Source organism: Euprymna scolopes, chromosome 5, assembly GCF_053919585.1.
Source record: "Euprymna scolopes isolate OS-2025 chromosome 5, ASM5391958v1, whole genome shotgun sequence".
Taxonomy (NCBI): Eukaryota; Metazoa; Mollusca; class Cephalopoda; order Sepiida; family Sepiolidae; genus Euprymna; species Euprymna scolopes.
Window position 1 is genome coordinate 4,468,879 of NC_136486.1, and position 21,579 is coordinate 4,490,457.

A 21,579-nucleotide genomic window follows, 5' to 3' on the forward strand; every position below is an offset into this window, starting at 1 on the left:
TAAATATATAAACATTTATACATTTTTCGTATTAATTTATAAAATACTAAAGAATAGGCAGTGCCTTAGAAATAAAAATTCAACGGCAGTCCACATTCACAACTTCCACTCGTTTGAACACTCTAAATCGGCTAATGTATTCGCCCTAATTTGGTGATTATTAGCTTTGAATTATCTTCACTCTCGTGACAGTTTTGGTGGGTAACGTAGGTAACGGAAATAAATAGAGTCAAAGATGACATCGTGGCTGTGTCCGAATCAGGAATTGTCACCTCCTACACTGATGATTACGTAAGCATGAAATATTAGTGTCTATTCTTATAAGAACAATTATTATTGAATTATATATATATATATTGAATAAAATGACTCATGATTTATAATTAAAAATCGGTTTCAAAAGGAAAAACAAACAAAATCAATAAATTGTACGATTATTTCGGAAACGATGTTTTTATTGAAATAGACTTGAACAATAATTTTATCATTTGATTTTATAAAACAAAGTCTCCTCACCAGCAAAAAGAGTGGCGGTTATATATATATTTAAAAGAGTGTAGCCATCAACAATTGTGGGTTTTTTAAAAGGTTTTTACCATATTTTTATTTTAAAATATTTTTATAACGCGTTTCGAGCTTAGGTTTGCTCTCTTCAGATGTTTTCGTAAAAAGTTTTTCTTTAAAATGGGAGTTTGAAATGTTATTTTTACATCTGCTGATACTAAATGTGTTTTTAAATATACATTTTTTCTCTCGTTAGAACTACACAACCATCACTTTTTATTTATTTATTTATATATATATATATATATATATATATATATATATATATATATATAAAGTGAGAATGTTTGTGTGTGTGAAATCCAATAATCCCATTTACAAAATGCATAAATATAGATATAAATGAATTTTGACGTAATTAATTCTTTGCATGGTGATATTGGTTGGGCCACAGGATCGCCTGATCCAACCCCCTTTGATTTTTTCTTGTGGAGATATTTGAAGTCAAAATCCCTTGAAAAATTAAAACGAGCTAATCGTTCTGAAATTGCTGCTATTCCACCCGAAATGATCCACCGAGGTATTGAAAACTTGCGTGAACGTCTACAATCATGTGTTAGCAATTATGGGCAACATTTGGCTGAATTAATATTTAAGACTTTGGGAAATAAAATGGCATTCTACGTACATTTAAAAAAAATAGTTTTCTTTATTCACTATATTATTTGTAAAAGAAATTTCCAAACGCTAAAAGATTTTGAATGCATTTTTTCTGGATTTGGTTCTTTTAATTGGCCCAATTTGATGTGGAAATAAATGCGCTTCACATTTTCTCTTAGAATTTTCTTTCGTTTGTGTTGGCCCTAATCCAAAACTTTTCGAAAATTGTCTTATTTCCTTTTTAGCAAATGTATCTCCATTTCCTGCAAAGAATTATCCACCCATATTTGCTAATCTTTCTTAAATTGAACATCTCTACCCATGCAGTAATTATCGCCAATTTACTGAAAAATGTCAACATTTGCGTCGCATGATAGAAATTTAAACTGTAATAAATTAATTATAAATAATTGAGCACTTTTCTTTTACTGCGATGTACATTTAATGTCGGTCTATTACGCTTTCACCACCGAACATTTATTCTCTATTGAGTGCATTCAAATTGTTAATTCTTAAGTGTGTGTAACTAGAGAAATCCAATAGTAAATTGCACACGGTTGTCACTGGGCCAATCAATAGAGAAGACCCCTGATTGTCTAGTTTGGACTTGGGATCTCCATTCGCCCACCCATCACCTTATTATACCTATGCACGAACGATTTGTAATAAGTTGGGTTGAGAACAGTGGAATTATGTTGAACAAAGATGGCGGTGAAGAATCAATGCAGTTCCGATCTTCAGTGTTAAGTAATTCCTAGTAACAAAGATGGCGGCGAAGAATCAAATGCAGGTTCGTGATAGAGACGACGGCGAACTGATTGAATGCAAAATTCGACAATTTTTATAGTAACTTTGGAAGCTTCTGATTGATTGGTTATTATAACTTGTCGTTATAAAAACGATCGTCAAATCATTGGTGGCATACCTTATTAGAAGTCGAACAATTTTTAACACACCCCTCAGTTGGGTTTGACTTGAGAAAAGGAAAAATAAAAAAAAAATAAAATAAAAATAAACAAATAAATTAACAAATAAAATAACAATAAGTTTAGTGAAAATGTCGGCTGTATTTAATACAGATCTCACATAACTAAGAGTAACAGATATTTTACTTACTTCGTCCCTTATGAAATGATATCTGATATCATTATGCTTCGACCTTTGATGAATCATAGAATTATTTGCTAATAAGATACTACTCTGGTTGTTACAATGAATTACTATAGGTTTTCTACTTAGATCTGGTTTTAAACTAGATTTTAGAATTGTGTTTAGAAAAATTGCCTCCTGCGCGAAATGGGCGAGGGCTACAAATTCTGCTTCAAAAGTAAAAAGGGCAACAATTTGTTGTTTTTTAGTTTTCCCGGAGATCATAGTACCAGTCTTTGACAGTCTAAAACAGTATCCCGTTATAATTTTTCTATCATCGGTGTTATCCCAATCTTAATCTGAAAATCCTTCTAAATTTAGAGGACATGTTGACTTTTTAAATATTAAAGATTGTTCCTTGGTTCCTTTTAGATAACGAAGGATTTGTTTTGTTCACGATTAAGGTCAATAATTGTCGGTTTCGATAAGTTTTGAGATAGCTTTGTTACAGTGTAACATATACCAGGCCTAGTGGCGGTCATCAAATAAATGGGACTTCCAATTATTTCTCTGTATGTATTAATTTTGTTTCGGTCCCTATATTTTTATTTATATCCATCTCAATGGGAGTTGTACGCAGTTTGCAGTCTTGCATTCCGAACTTGAGCATATTTTTTTCAATGTACCGTGATTGGTTCATTGTTATTTTTACAGGTAAATTTTATACCAAAGAACAATGGAAATTGTCCAAGATCGGTCATTTTAATTTTTTTTATTTTGTCTATTTTTAACATCTTTTAAAATGTTGTCACGATTTGACGCGAGTAATATATCGTCAAAAAAAACAACAATTTATTACCTATATTTTTGGTATAAATGCATGCTTCTACGGGATATTACTTGAATTCTTGTTCTGTCAAATAATTATGGAGTGTTAAATCCAATTTTGAGTGCTTTGTCTTAGTCCATACAACGATTTATTCAGTTTCCACGCGCAATTTTAATTTTTCATTTTAAATCCCTCTGGAAGGTAAATATAGATTTCACAGCCAATCGGAGCATTCAAATAAGCATTTCTTACATTCATTTGATGCATTTTTAAATTGTATTGAGCGGCAAGTTGTAATAAAATTCTATTTGTCGTTAAATTTGTCGTTGGTAAAAATATTGCAAAATATTCCACTCCGGAAATTTGTGAAAAATCTTTTGCAACAAGAGGCTGTGATTGTTTTTGGAGAAAACGCAGCGTGAAGAAATTATATTTGTATCTGTTGGTTTTGTCACTATTTTGTATATTTTTTCTTTTTTTTAATTACATTTTGCCCCCCCCCAAACAAGGCACGTTGACACTTTGATGTAGGGGGCTTCTATCAGGGACCTAAGTTGCAGGAGTGCTATGTAGGGAGTTTAGTAGCAAGATTTCTGTTCCCATTACACTCGAACTTCTGCATGTCAGTACAGTTGGGGAAGCAGGAAACCGCAAGAGAATTTTCAAGTCCTGCCGTTCTGAGGAAGAAGCTATTAGAGTAAAAGGCTTTCTTACATCTAGGGATCTCAACTGTGTAGAGGTGGGACTTTGCTGCTTGTCAGGTTTGTCGGGGGCAATATCAGCTAAATATATCTTAGTGGCGAGGATAGTGTCGGATTTGTTTTTTAGAAAATAAACTATAATTAAACCTGTATAATCATCAACAAAGTTCAGAACATACCTTAGATTGTTTCTCCCCTATTGGGGTTATGGGGCCTGGCAAGTTACAGTGCACAAGTGAGAGAATTCTCGTGGCCTTTTGTCGGGTGTTTTGCTTATATATTTTGTCATTTTCCCCTGTGCACACGCATCACAATTTGGGAGATCGTCTGAAGGTATTATTTTCATGCCTTCGAATACATTTGATAATTTTTTAATATCAGCTGCGTTGCAGTGTCCTAAAATTTTATGCCAGGTTTCCAAGTCGTGACAGGTAGTTTTTTTTAAGGGAACCATACGTTTTAAATAATATAGTCGGCTATTTTTCTTTAATGTCAAATACAGTTCCATTAGGGTAGATCAATTTTGACTTGCTTTGGCCAAACTTTATATTCGCGCCTTGTTTAATTGAAGCCTGCACGGAAATTGTCTTGCATAAATGTAGGTATAAAAAGAGCATTCTTAGAATACAGTTACAAATTTCGCCTTTATTATTTTTTAGGTATATTTTAGCATCGCCTCTTTTCAAGAATATATCATTTATTTGACTACCGTCGGCAAGTTCGACAAAATGACTCTGTGGATTAAAGTTTGAATCAAAATTAATAAAATCATATTCCTTGGTGATAACGATAGCCTAAAGGAGAAATAAGTCTCATAGTTTAGGTAAAAAAGATTACTTCAGGTTTTAAACACGAAGATTGTCAGCTATTAAAACAAATAATAGAACATATATAAAATAGCTTTTCTCTCTTATGAATAAAAAAGAATACTTTTAACAGAGGAATATTTTTCATTACACCGGCAAAAGGAAGATAATGAAAATTCAGCAACTCATTTTTTCTTTCTTTTAAGAACTCGAATGGTCACCTGTTCAAGCCCGGGTGAGCCTCACCATTTTATTTATTTTTTTTTTAAATAAATGAGTTCAATTTACGATATAAGAAGAGGTAGCATATAAAATCGACGCAAATCATTTCTTTCTTTGCATAATTTAAAACTGAACATTAATCAGAAGTGATTTTTCCAGGGCATTCATCGTCAAATCCAAATATCAGCTGACGTGATATTGTAAACAAGCACAGACGGAATCTGATGGACGACATTATCATTATTATTTATTTACTTTTTTTCCGAATTAGTTAGTCGGTCAAATTATTCCTCGTAATATATAATAATCAATAGAGGATTGATTCTATAATAATACCTACGAAATCAGCATTAATTAAAATATCACGCTTAAGCGTTATTGTACAACCGGGCAACGCCGGGCTGACAACTAGTCAATATAGAGAGAGAGAGCAATGAGTAATAGAATAAAGAGGGAAAACAGTGCAATAAAGTAACTCACATTTGACCCAAAGAAAATAAATTTATTTTTTCCAATATCATGTCCATTTTTAAGACACCCATATCCTTTGGAAAATGTGGAGTGTGTTAATGGCGACCATCATTTCATTATTGAACCCGATGAAAACTGATCTAATGATGAACAATGCCATCGTAAATTCACAGCTTTGTTTTTCTCTTTGTTTTTCTCTTTGTTTTTGTTTTTTTGTTGTTTTTTTTTTTTTTTTGCTAAAATTGCGAATCGCCTCAAACGAAACGATGCTGATACATCAAATATATTTTGCTATAAACAATTGCCAAACATTGGAGAGTTTATGTTTATGAAAATGAAAATAATTTTTTTCTTTATAAAACATCAAAATATATATACTAAATATACAAATTATATATATATATATATATATATATATATATATATATATATATATAGTAAGTTATAAAATATATAGGGCGATTAAGTTACACTGAATATTCCGCGTTTCATCCACTCTAGGATTCTTCAGGCTTATATATATATATATATATATATATATATATATATATATATATATATATATATATACTAGACTACCTATGACCTGTTGATTCAGTATATCTGATTACTAGCTATTGAATAGGGAGTATACAGAATTAATGTATAAAAGTGCAAGTGCGTATATAGAATTATGTATCAACGCGCAAAAATTGAATGCAAGCGCGCGCGAAAGCAAACGTGGCGACCAGTGAAAACAAAAAGCAACTTCGCGCGTGCAACAACTGAATGCATACGCCCACGAAAACAAACATGGCGATAGCAAAAATAATACAGAATACATTGGAAAATAAAGATTAACATTATGTCTTTAGATTAAATGAAAGATCTTTTATATAAGAGTGGTGTAATCCGTTGAAAAAATTGAAAAAGAAAATAAAAGAAGAAAAATACAAGGAGAGAGTGTGCATTCCCCTAATTTTGTGTGTGTGTACGTGTGTGTGTGTACATGTGTGTGTGTGTGTGTGTGTGTGTGTGTGTGTGTGTGTGTGTGTGTCTATGTACGTGTGTTAACAGCCTTAAAAATATCAGGAAATAACAATCAACTGATTAAGTAATATTTAACGATGAGACATTTTCAAAGCAAATCTTTAAAAAATGGCAAGTCCCCCACACACGTTTTGAAGTGTTCTTACGTATTTTTAAAATGTTTAAATCTTATGACCCCACACTTACCCCTCCTTTCCCTAATTCCACTCCAACCACCGCAACTAAACTTTAACAAAAAGCTAGTGATTACGTGTGTCGCTACGTCGCTAAGAAATGGGGTCTTATTTTACGTTAAATTTATATAGGAAAGTGATCCCATACGCTAAAATGTTAAATTTTAGTTATTTTGAAACGTACGCTTTGGTTGGTTTTTATTTTAATATGTAAATTAATCAAGAGTTATTTTTTTATATTAGAATAACATATTAGGTTTGTGTTTTTGTTTGAAATCAATTCCAACTTTGCAATGAAAAGTACAGCTAAAATAATCATAAATGAATAATTTTGGGCACGAAAAACGTAGTTTTATTTTAAGTCAGGTCCTCGTTTTAATCACGCACAACTTAAGAAAATATTTTTTATTTTAAAATAATATGTAGGTACACCTGAACAATCGACACCCTCTACAATTTTGCCTTTTCGTCTTTTTTTCAATTATTTATGCGAATTATTCGATATTAAGTTAGCAGATTATAAAAAAATGGAAAAAGTCAATGTTTACAGATTTGGAAGGGGGTTCAGTTTCACATACAACATTCTAGTAAGTCGATATCCCATTTTCGGAATTGATTTACAGCTCCGGATTGACGTTGGCTCCTTCAGCACCCCCGCCATTATTATTACTTTGTTTTCTTCTCTTTTTGCGACTTTTCACTTTAAGAAAAGTTCGGTCTGCTCCCTCCCTCCCTCCGTCATTATTTTTCATTTAGTCTACCCGTTGGGCCTTAAATTTTAAAATGGAAAATATTTACTATCGAAAGGGAATTTGAGATTATAGTGTCTTTTATTTGCTTTAGAAAACATTTTTTATGTGATGAGAAAAAAACATTAAACTCAAGACGCCTCCAGAGCTCTACTGCATACACTAATTAAAATTAAGAGGGACCTACTATAAGCACTATTAAAACCAAGTTTCTACCTGCCTCCACTTGAAGAGAAAATATTTTTAAAGTAAGACCTGAAAAAATAAATCGTCAGAATCCAGTGGAGCTCTACTAAAAGCAGTAAATATGGTTATGAATGTTATTACTATTATTATAGTTATATATTGTATATTTATCTTTAAATAGTTTTTTTTTAACTAAATGGGGTAAAATTACATTTATTTGTAAGAAAACACGATAAATAAGTTGAAGTCATAAATATTCTTAACCTTGTGTTTGCTTTGAATAGCGGCAGTGGCTTTTGAGATCGAAATTAAGACAGGGAGCCATGAAATAGGCATGCAGACGATTTTTTTAAACTACATATCACAAACCGGATGGACTGTTCAAACGCCCAAGCAAGACGATTTGAGTTTTATAACATTATAATAAATAGATAGAAAATTAGATAGATAGATAGATAGATAGATAGATAGATAGATTAATAGATTGTTTATTCATATTTAAATCAGTTTTAAACAAAATAGGGTAAAATTACAATTATTTGTAAAGAAAACAACTTAAACTTTGTTAAAAGAAACTATTGTTGACCTTGTGTATGTTTTGAATGGCACCGGTAGATTTTAACATCGGACTTAAAACAAGGTAGCCATGAAATAAGTAAGCAGACGAATTTTGTGTGTCGCCTGGTCTCAATTGTGTGTCACTGGGTCAGCATCATCAGCACACAACAGCTCCCTAACACGTTGATCACAAACAAATGTTTTGACTTAGTCTTCTGAGGCTGAACAACTTTCCAGTCGTTCGAAATCTAATATAAACACCTATATTACAATCGCGGAACCCATAACAGAGCATGGCAGTTAAATAGAGCGAAAACAATCTTGGTGCAGCTATATGATATATATATATATATATATATATATATATATATATATATATATATATACATAACTACTTAATTTACTCCGCAAGTATAGATTTATGCGTAAACTTTAAGTATTTACTTCAAAAGTGCTCAATACGTAGGTAGAGCTAGTTAGTAATTTATAAAATATATATGGCGAGTAAGCTACACTGAGTATTCCGCGTTTCATCCACTCTCGGACTCTTCAGTCTTATGCGCATAAGCCTGAAGACTCCTATAGTCGATGAAACGCGGAATATTCAGTGTAGCTTAATCGCCATATATATATATATATATATATATATATATATATATATATATATATATATATATATATATATATAGGATCCGTTGTTTTGTGTAAATATAGAGAACTTGCTGTAAAATATCTTAATTAGGAGAACTCAAATACGTCGCAGAGCAACAATAAAAGTTATTCTTTTTTACAAAGGAAGTCATTACATATCAAAGCCCGAAAGCTACTCAGGTATAAGGGTTAATGCGTGTACGGTCGTCAGCGGAACAATAGCGTAGTAACCGTTAGTGGTGGAAATTGTAGTTTGATTATTTAAAGGGCACGGCCTAGCAAGAACCTGCTTAAATAGAACATCAATACGGCCATGTTGTAGTCAGCTTGAAATAAGGTTAGCGGAAGAAGTACCTACGGTTATAACAAAAGAAACTCAACACAGAACCATCAGATGAGAGTAGTTTTAGGTTAATTTTTGTTTACCTATTCTCATCTGACTGGTATTTATTGACGTAAATGCATTTTATGTGTCGCAAAATTTGTTTATCTATTAAATGAAGTAAAGAAATTATTTGAATTAACTTAAATGAAATTAATATGCGTTAAAATTTTATTTAGATATTAATTGACATAAAACCGGTCAATGTGTCGTAAAATTGAGTTTTGGTGTGGTAATCTCGTAAAATTGAGTTTTGGTGTGGTAATCTCGTAAAATTGAGTTTTGGTGTGGTAATCTCATAAAATTGAGTTTTGGTGTGGTAATCTCGTAAAATTGAGTTTTGATGTGGTAATCTCGTAAAATTGAGTTTTGCTGTGGTAATCTCGTAAAATTGAGTTTTGCTGTGGTAATCTCGTAAAATTGAGTTTTGGTGTGGTAATCTCATAAAATTGAGTTTTCATATGAATTGGCATAACATAGAATTGTATTTTACATTGAAAAAATTTCAGTTTATTCCTCATTCAATTGTTCTTCTTTTATTCTTTTATAATTCATGAACAGTTGATCTATTTTATATTATTGATGCTTATCAAATAGCAGTTTTTTCTCATAATTAAAATACATTTATTCGTAGATTTTTGTGTATATTTTTAATTGATTTTTGTATAAATTATTTTATTGTTTTACCATTTGAATAAAGGTATAAATGGATATAACTTGACACGCGTTTTATTGTTAATTTTGTTTATTATAATGCTAATCCCCTATAGTAATTAACCTTTTCCTTATCAGGAATTATTATAAAATATATTTTGTAACGATGGGAAAATGTCCATTAAGGCTTTTAATACAAAACACAATACATCAAATAAGTTTGGATATTATACAACAAAAGAGTGAATTTATTAAATTTGGCTTATCTCAAAATTAAATATTAATCGTATTATATTTGTGTGAAACATGATTTGGGTTGAGTGTTGAAATGTAATGAGTGCTACGTAATTTTCATAAATAGCGTTCGGAGCATTTTGAACTCGAACTTTTCGTATATATATATATATATATATATATATATATATGTATATATATATGTATATATATATATGTATGTATATATATATGTATATATATATATATGTATATATATATGTATATATATATGTATATATATATGTATATATATATATATATGTATATATATATATATGTATATATATACATATATATGTATACATATATATATATATATATATATATATATATATATGAAAACATCGTTAAACTCACTACTCGTTCAAGCAGCCGCCAATAGCGTAATGGTTAGGAGCCTTGACTGCCGTACAAACGGTCGGGTTTCAATCCTGGCTTGAGGTAGTTGCCTGTCTAGCCGCACTGATGAGCTGTGAAACAGCGAAACAGTACTGTATGTGGATGACTATATATATATATATATATATATATATTTTTGTTTACTGTATTTTGGGGAAAGAGTTCCGACAAAGTGCTCGATTACAAAGAAAAACTTTTTCGATATAAGAGCTAAATATTCCTTTATTAACTATAGAGAAGTTCAGAAAACATTAGTACCGTCGTTTTCAATCCCAACAATAGTTAAATGAATACATACATCATTATATAAACAAACAAATGCGGACCTGGAAAAATTTGCCCCGGGGCAGAAAACAAGATGGCTGACGAGAGCTGAACATTATTTACGTGTTACCATTAACGGTTTCCCGTTGTGTTGGGCTTGAAACAGACGGTACCAATGTTTTTCTGATAATATATATAATTAATAAACAAACATATATATATATATATGTGTGTGTGTGTGTGTGTACACGCAAACACACATATATATAAAACACACACATACACATACATATATATATATATATATATATATATATATATATATATATATATATATATATATAAGAATAACATATAGTTACATTCCAAAAATAAAATATTTATTTTTCATGCAAAAGAGCTCCTCCAGCATATTAATGTTAAAACTCCGGTACATTATTTTACTGATCCGTTTCGTTATGCAGAAAAAAATGGTTAATATTATGTCAATAATGTCTCTTTTAATACAATCTTCAGAAAAATTAGAAATTCTTTGCTTAAACGAAAAAATGCATGACAATGTAATGCCGCAAGTAGAAAATAAAAGAATTAATAGAAGGCTTAACATCGACAGCCGGAAGAAGAGCACGGTGTAGCGAAACTTTAACATTCTAGAGGAGCTGTTTTCCATGAAAAATAAATATTTGGAGCTTGGAATGTAAAGACACTGTTATTTTTTATACATGCTCTGTTTTTAAATTTAACAGACATTGAGCTTCTAAACAAAAAGGATTTGTATACACAAAGAGTGAAATATAATTAATTATAATTAACCAAAAACGTGTTTTACCAAAACAACACGCATATATATACATAATGTTTTTTTTAATTATGATCCAGCCATCTTCTGTATAAAATATATAAAATTAATCATTTATGTAATATAGAGCTTAGATAAATTATTGACAAAATATTAAACATCTATAGAATTGATAAAAGAAATGCAAATAAAACTAAATAAAAAACTACACTTAATATAGAGCATTTGCAGTATAAAAGCTTGATTCGAGAAATGGGTTAAAATATGTCGGATAAAAGTTTCCTTAACTAAACTTATGCCTTTTCGGCCAATATAATTTTTGAACTATAACATTATTTTTTTTGCTCAGGGTCCAATTTGACCATAATGCTTTGATTTCTCATTTCAGAAGAGAAATTAGCAGACAGTGATATGGAGCCTATCAATCAGAGTTTGTCCGCTGAAATTTCGACATTGGTCGATAGTTGGACACAATCAGATTACGACTTGTCGACAATTGGCGCAAGCACCGAATTACCCGAGGGGCATTCACCATTGCGCACCGCCTGGTACCACAAAGTCATCTTTATCACCATGTACAGCGGCATCGTAATCTTCGCCATCGTCGGCAACGCCATCGTCTGTTACATCGTCATTCATAATCCACGCATGCGCACCGTCACTAACTTTTTTATCGCCACGCTGGCAATCAGCGACATGTTAATGGCCACCTTGTGCATCCCGTTCACCTTTGTGGCTGCTGTCCTCTTGAATTATTGGCCCTTCGGTACAGCGATGTGCCCCATTGTTCAATTTGTGCAGACGGTGGCCGTCTTCCTTAGTACACACACGCTTGTCGCTATCAGCATTGACCGGTAAGTGTAACGCACGTATTTTTAATGAAGTCATCTATATGACATTAAGGCATTTCATAGCAAGACGTACGTTTTCCCCTTTAACACACATCAAAAGATGAAATCTTCCAATCAGAAAAAATATGTCTGATACAGCTATGATAAACTATTTCTACTTCAACCATTCCAAAATGAATTGTTCCAAAAGAAAAATGTTGATTAAACTATTATAATTTTATATAAATATCGTTATTTCTATCTCTATTATTATATAAAAAATCACTGTGTGTGTGCGTCAGTTTCTTTCCTCATAGGTTCCGAAACGGCTGTTCTCAGATATGTTGTGTACAGAAATTCATTCGATAAGTATAGAAAATCGAAATAATTCCGATCTAAAAAAACAGTCTTTCTTCGTTTCCCCTGTAAAAATTCTTCCTTTTATCTATAATAGAAGAAAGATTATTTTGGAAGATCTGAAAGCCAAATTATCAGCTAACGAGGTATTGCAAAAAAAACACAGACGGAATTTGATGAACGACATTATCATTCATATCTTTTATTTTATTTATTTATTTTTGCGAATCCATCCACTGGACAAATTATTCCTCGTAATATTCATTAGAGGATTGATTCTATAACAATACATATGCAATCTGTATGAATTTAAATATCATGTTTAAGCGTACTGAATTAAAAAATATTTAGGGTTTTTTATTAGTATAGCATATTTAGCTGGCGTATATTTTTAATGTAAGAATATAAAAATATCATTGTCTTAAAAATAATTAATTGTGAACAATTTAAATCAATAAAGGTATATTCGTTTTACTTATTGAAATAATATTTAACTGACAACGATAATCATTTTTACGGAAGAAAAGAAAACATCATTTCTTTTTTATAGACCTTTAGTTATTAAAAGAAATAACATTTTTAAAATAAAAGTGTACAGATTGGTCAAAAAAAAAAATACCAGTGCAGTTTCAGGAGGCACCAATAATAATAATAATAATAATAATAATAATAATAATAATAATAATAATAATAATAATAATAATAATAGTAATAATAATAATAATAGTAATAATAATAATAATAATAATAGTAATAGTAATAATAATAGTAATAATAATAATAATAATAATAATAATAATAGTAGTAGTAGTAGTAATAATAATAATAATAATAATAATAATAATAATAATAGTAATAATAATAATAATAATAATAATAATAACAACAACAAAAATAATAATAATAATAATAATAATAACAATAACAATAATAACAACAACAACAACAACAACAACTATTATTATAATTATTATTATTATTATTATAATTATATTATAATAATAATAAGTATTATTATTATTATTATTATTATTATTATTATTTTTTTTTTTTTTTTTTTTTTATTCTGATTTCGTTTATCAACGTCTCCCTGGAAAGGGATGGAATTCATTTCCAGTGGATTTCCCTCAATTCTGGCTCCAAACCAGGAGTTTCAAAGATCAAGGGTTTTCCTAAGGATGAAGGTGGTACCTACAATAGCAGAAGTCTGAAGGCCGCCTAAAACATTGGTGATTCGTAGTTTCTTCAAGTGTCCTTCCAGACGACTTATTTATACTCCAAAGCCAATGGAGCATAATTGGTCCACTTCTCGTTCTCTTTCTCTCTCACATTCCTGTCCCAGGGTAATGAGAAATCTACAATCTGCCAGATGTTTTTTTTTGAGATCTTGTCAATGACGACCAAATCCGGACGATTATGTTCCAATTGCTTGGTTGTTATGACACTTTTGCCCTACCATACCTCTACATTCCATCCTCACCTGTTCTCACTTCATCAGGCACTTCCTCAAACACCTTTCCAGCACACTTAACCCCAACCTTCTTACAGGCCTGCCAATATATCCGAGTCCCATGCGATCGTATCTTTTGTAGTACTCTCTCTGGGCTAATCCACTACACCCTGCTGCAAGGTGCGCAATTGAATCTGAGGTCTTACCACAAATCCGGCATTCTGCAGCAACTTCCTCTCCTAGAACCACTTTTTTGAAAAATCGTGTTCCTAATGCCTGCTCTTGTGCTGCACAAACAAAAGCTTCAGTACTCCTAGCCAGATACCCAGCTCTAAGCCATTGCCATGATCTTTCATCAGCCACTTCTGCTATATCCTGGAAGAACCTTCCATGCATTTTCTTCCTAGCCAGTTTCTCCGGCTTTTCTCTATCCATACGTTTCACATAATCAACCTTGGTCTCACATACCTTCACTTCATTGGTCACAACTTTAAGCATCCACTCCTCACTTCTAACCACATGCTCCTTCAACGACATCTCGATTCTAACACAACCTTTTACACTTTTCAATCCTCTCCCACCGTCTTTCCTCTTTTGATACAACTTCGCTGCGCTACTTCGAATGTGAAATATACCAAACATTGCAATTGGAACTACTCAACTAAACAGAAATGAGGGCAATAGGAGAACAAAACGACTATAAATACTTGGGAATTCTAGAAGCGGACACCATTAGAGCAACAGAAATGAAAGAGAAAATTGGAAAGGAATACCTCAGGAGAACAAGAAAAATCCTGGAAACTAAATTATATAACAGAAACCTAATAAAAGGTATAAATACATTAGCAGTATCAGTAGTAAGATACTCTGAACCATTTATAGGGTGGACAAAAGAAGAACTAAGACAGCTTGACCAGAAAACCAAGAAACTCATGACCATGCATAATGCACTACACCCAAAGGACGATATTGACAGACTCTACTTGAAAAGGAAAGACGGCGGGAGAGGACTGATCTGTATAGAAGACTGTGTTAAGTACATAAAAGAACTAGAAAAATACATAATAGAAAACACTAAAAGGATAATTATGGCAGCGAGAGATGCGGAGAAAACCAACAAAACAGAAAACAGAGAGACAAATGAGAAACGAGAAAAGAGAAATGGGAAGAGAAACAACTTCACGGAAGATTCAAAAGAATGACAAAAGATGAGAATAATGAAAACACCTGGACATGGATGCAAAAAGGACATATAAACCGAGAAACTGAATCTCTAATAAATACAGCACAAGATAACTCGATAAGAACCAACAATATCAAAGCAAGGATCGATAAAACACAAAACAGAAAATGCAGACTCTATGGATAAAGAGACGAAACGATAAACCATATAGTAAATGAATGCAGCAAACTGACCCAAAAGGAATACAAAAACAGACATGACCAAGTAAGGAGGGCGATGCACTGGGAATTGTGCAAACGGCTGCATTTTGAGCGTACAGATAAATGGTACAAGTATAAACCCGCAACTGTCCTCGAAAACGAGAACCACAAAATCCTATGGGACATGGACGGACAAACCCATCCAAGCCTATGGACATAGACGGACAAACCCATCCAAGCCGAGACCAGATATCGTAATAATTAACAAGAAAGAAAAATCCTGTCAAATCTTAGACTTTGCAGTCCCAGCTGACCACAGGATGAGTATGAAAGAAAAGGAGAAACGAAACAAATACACAGAGCCAGCCAAAAGTTAAAAGGGATTTGGATGATGAAGAAAATCAAAATAATACCGATAATAGTAGGAGCACTAGGAACAATTCCGAAAAACTTCGAAAAAAAGAATGGCAGAAATTGGAATCAGAGGAATAGCTGCAAAAATACAACGCCTAATGATAATGAAAACGGCTGAAATATTAAGGAAACCCCTTGAATGCGGAAAATAACACAAAACAATATAACGAAGAAGCGTTACAGGGAATGAAGAACACCGAAGCTGAAGATCTACATGTTCTACACCCCCATCATGCATCACCCCCCCCCCCAATATTTTCACCACCGTTCCCCCAATAGAAAAGTGATACCAAAGAGTGGAGAAGGGTCAAGGAGGATGAAAAGACCGAGGAGAAAGCATTGGCCAGACCTCCGCTGGACAAATGCGAAGAGAACTAGGACCTCGGGGAGGCTTAGTTCCACTCAAATTCCAGTATAAACCAATGGCAACTGCCAGCGAGAAGTCAATGGTAAGAGACTGTTGTGATTATTCAAATTTATATGCAAATGCTATCGAAGGAGGAGGAGAGAGCTGGACGTATGGGTAGACTTGTTGTCACTCAGCTTCCAGAGAACACCACAGGTCTCCAATCAGATCGTTTGTTGACTTATGTGAAAGCTCCATGTGAGCCAATAATAATAATAATAATAATAATAATAATAATTATAATAATAATAATAATAATAATAATAATAATAATAATAATAATAATTGAGAAAAGCGGAAAGTGCTGGAAATCTGGGAACTTGTCACTCTGAATCCAGAAAACACGACTAATTATTTGTTGGTTGGTTGTTTTTGTTTTACGGAATATAAACCCTTTTCGGGTTATTTAATGCCGAATCCAAAGATTTTTAAGAAAAAATTTTTTAATAGAATATATTTGCTGTTATCAAGTCGGTTTCTATTTAACCCATGGTTGGAACCCTAACAGGTACTGCCACTCCGGGTCAGAGTAGACCTGGGAGCAATGGTAATTAAAGGGTGGCTCCACACTCCCCAAATCCCGCAAGCTGGGGCCTCACCATCGGATATAGTTTAAGGTCATATCCAGGACCACTACTTATTGGCATCGGTTGATATCTACAAACTGTTACTGAAGTGTCAAAGCAGATGGGAAGGTCAAGGAAGAGGAGCACAGACATAGAGTACAAGAATTCTCAAAATACTTATTTGCACACAAATTCCAAGTAAAAACCAATAGTTATTATCATAGAAAATTCAATTGTCATCAGTTGTTGTGCAAACGCAAAGTGCATTTTGAACTTTATCAAGAACCTTTAAATTGAACTAAGAATTGCCAGCCCAAATACGGCAATCGCTCTTCACACAAGGTTTCATAGTAGAAATAGAGAATAGCCTCGTAAAAAAGTAGATGGAAGGATAACGGAAACGACTATACTAGAAGCAGAAAGAGCAATAGAATACCTCTAAAATATGAACTTTCAAAACCGTAGGGAGAAAAGGTTAACGCAACTGAAAGATACAAGCTGTGTCTTAACGGGATTAAATTCTTATAAGTTATATTTTAAGAATATATACTAAAAATGTTTTCGTTTGTATAAAAGATATACTACTTTATATGTTATGCTATTATAATAGGCTGTGTCTTAACAAGATTAAATTCTTATAAGTTATATTTTAAGAATATATACTAAAAATGTTTTCGTTTGTATATTTCTTATGTTCGTTATAAGTTATAAGTTATAAGTTATAAGTTATAAGTTATAAGTTACCTCAATATCATTCGAGAATATTTACTAATGATGTTTTCGTTTGCATGAAAGATATATTACTTCATATTTTATAACAGAAAGAACGTCAAATTCAACAATCGATATTTTTATAGTTGTTTTTATACATGACCATATATAAAAAATGTTTAATAGCAAAATTTGTTATTTCCTAATCTGAATAACATCGTCTGTAATTTCATAATTCTTGTAACCAGTTTCGTTTTTTTTTTTATTTATTTTTTTTTTATTATATTTTCACCCCAAACAAGGCAAATTGCCACTTTGGTGTAGGGGGCTACTATCAGGGGCAACAACTACTGGGGTACTATGTAGGGATTTGGGCAGCAAGGTGTCGGTTCACGTTACACTTGAACTTCTGCACGTCAGTACTGTTGGGGAAGCAGGGACCTGGAATGGAATTCCAGAGTCTTGCGGTTCTGGGGAAGAAACTATTGGAGTAAAAAGATCTTTTACATCTAGGGACCTCTACAGTGTGGGGGTGGGATCTAGTAGCCTGTCGTTATTTTAGCTTTCGCTTTTATACTGAAACTGCGTAGAGATTCTTGGGGATTATCAATCATCTAAACCTGATGGAATATATGAAGATGTCTGATATACTCAGAAAACACCAATGATTTTCATTAGATATCAACAAAGAGTTCGGTTAAAATTCTCAAGATTTTAGTGAAATGAGATCTGATCTATTTTAGGATTCTAAATATCACCAATATCACTGATTTATTTTAGTTGTTAAGTAAAGATGAAATAGTGTTAAAATCAAAAGAAATATAAAGAGAGTGACTTCAGGCTTGTATTTTTCGGCAGAAAATTTCAAATATCTGATATGAAGCGAAGAAATTAAGATTGTTCAAAAGTTTTATTAAATTGGTGATACAATTAGGGTATGTGAGATGCTGCTGCTACTAGTGTGATTGCAAAATCAAAGGTGGATGATTGCAGAATTAAAGGTGATTTCATACACAGTTTTGTTTTTAAATGCCCGAAACGGTATTTCATGGTAAACAAATGATCCCTTTAAAAATGTGGTTGTTTATGTACATAAAATTATTCAGCGATGCAGGAAATTAATTGATCTATTGGCAAAATAATTTTCCAATGAAGGACAATTTTTTTAATAATTTAAATGTTTTAAAGAAACTTCCAAGACTTAAGGTAGTTGTCTGTCTAGCCGCACTGATGAGCTGTGATACAGCGAAACAGTACTGTATGTGGATTACTATATATATATATATATATATATATATATATATATATATATATATATATATATATATATATATATGATTCAATCTGAAATAAATTAACTAACTGATGAATGTCCAAACACATCTGAATGTATGGAGTACTATTGGCACGTGTGATCTGATGCATCTTCTACTAGTCTCTCACGCTTAGACAGGGTTCAAAAGTCGCCAACCACCCTAAAAGCTTTCGCACTGTCAGTTAAGCCTCAAACTTTGTCCCATCTACAAAATGTTGCATCTTTCTGCCTGATTTACCAGTATTTTAATGGTAGGTGCTTCGACGAACTACAAGTTTAATACCCTCGACGTTAATACTCCAACAAACTCGACAAGCAGCAAAATTCCAACCCTACACAGCAGATATCCCTAATTGTCAGAAACCATTTTACTCTAATAGTAGCTTCCCTGGAACTGCTAGATATTGGGATTCTTTCCGGTTTCCTGTTTCCCCGACTGTACTGATATGCAGAAGTTCAAGTGTAAAGTTAGCAGACGTCTTGTTGTTCAATTGCTACAAAGTATTCTTGCAAATTATGTCTCAGATATTAGTGTGTGTGTGCGGTCAGCACCAAACCTATTCAGGGTTTAACCGGCTTCCTCCGAAGGAGGAAGTTTCATGGGAGTATGAAATTCACAAGCGGTCCCCAGTCGCATGTATATCCCCGTTAGGGGAGATGACGACGTTAGGTTTTTGCAACTTTTTGCAAGGAGGTGTCGACGTCTTCCTACATACAACACCTGGACTTCCCAAATTGGTCACTCATTTTAGTAATGACTAGGCTAAACGTTGCTTAACTTCGATGATCTGAGGGAAACCGGTGTGTCAACCTGATTATGCCGTATCCAGATAGTATACCCCTACATCAAAGTGACACTGTGCCTTGTTTGAGGTGAAAATAAAATGAAAAATCGAAAGAATGGAAAAATAAATGTAAGAAATTGGAATAAAAAGAAATTAAAAAAAAGACCATCAAAAGATAATAATGGTGAAAAAAGGTAGAATCTTAAGAAAATCCTCGAACGAGGAAACCAATCAACATCAACTTAAAATACTAACCAGTCACGTTAAAGTTAGAATTGCAATAAAATTAAAACATAAAAAGGACTGTATAACATGAACCCTAGGGGACTTCAACCGCAAAAAGTTTTATAACCTGTGTTTCTTTAAGATAACACCTGACACGATTGATATCGCACTAAAGAATCGAAAACAATAATGGCGAGCAGGAATCACCGCTTCAACTTGAAAGGTGCTCACAAGCAGGTCAACTACAGGACAAAAACAATGGCTGTTACAGAAGATAAATCAGTAGTGAGCGGCTGTAGCGATAATGTAAAATCCTTTCTTTTTGTAATATTGGGAAATATAAAAAGAGTATTGAATATCTGGGACAGCTTGTTATTAAGAGTTTAATTGAACACCAGCGAGGATTCATCAGCGAGAAAAATTGATGATATGAAAATCGTAGAAAGACAATAATAAAGAAATAATACAAATAATAACAAAAATAATAAAAAATAATATTAATAAAATCACTATAATAATAATACCAATAATAATACCTATAATAATACCAATAATGATAATAACAATATTTAATAATAACATTATTAATAAAAAATAATAATAATGATAATAATAACAATAATAACAATAATATTTATTAACATAATAATAATAACAATAATAATAACAATAATAATAACATTAATAATTATGAGATTAATAATAATAACTATATAATAATAATAAAAAAAATAACGATAAATAATAATAAAAATAAGTAATGATAATACTATATTAATAATATTAACAATAATAATAACAAATAATAAATAATATAATAACAATAATAATATTAATGATTACAAACAAAATAATAATAAAAACAATAATATTTATAATAATAACAATAACAATAATAATAATAACAATAAAAAATAACAGTAATAATAACAACAACAATAATAATAATAATAATGAAAATAATAACAATAATAACAACAATAATATAACAATAATTACAATAATATAAAATACAATAATTATAACAATAATAAAGACAGTAATAATAATAACAATAAAATAATAATATATAATAATAAATAACAACATTAATAATAATAACAATAATAAAAAACAATAAAAAATAATAATGCTAACAATAATAAAAACAATAATAACAACAATAATAAAAATATATTATAATAACAATAATAATAACACGAAAACAATAATAATAATAACAATAATAATAACAATAATAACAGTAATATAACAATAAAAATAATAATGATAATAACAACAATAATAATAACAATAATAGCAATAATAGCAATAAAACAATAATAACAATAATAATAACAACAGTAATAATAATAACAATAAAATAATAATAGTAATAATAACAATTACAATAATAATAATAATAATAGCGATAATAATAATAATAAAAATAACAATAATAATAACAATAATAAAAATAATAATAATAACAACAACAATAATAAGAAGAAGAATATTACAATAATATAATATCAACAATAATAACAATAATAATAATAACTATAATATAATAACAATAAATAATAACAATAATAAAAATAACAATAATAATAACAATAATAATAACAATAATAATAATAGTAATAATAATAATAACAATAACAATAATAATATGAAGAAGGATTAAAATAATAGTAATAACAACAACAACAAAAGATAATAATAGTAATAATAACAACAACAACAATAATAATAA

At 31.1% G+C, this 21,579-nt stretch overlaps 1 protein-coding gene across 1 annotated transcript in view; it reads left to right on the forward strand.

Moving 5' to 3' along the window:
- The window catches only part of LOC145276692 (RYamide receptor-like), a 907,224-nt gene that overhangs the window by 621,433 nt on the left and 264,212 nt on the right, over window positions 1–21,579 (forward strand). Inside the window, exon 3 of the mRNA XM_080127879.1 lies at window positions 11,791–12,256. Coding sequence (XP_079984005.1) covers window positions 11,814–12,256 — 443 coding nt within the window. The 5' untranslated portion in view covers window positions 11,791–11,813. The remainder of the gene's footprint in view (window positions 1–11,790; window positions 12,257–21,579) is intronic.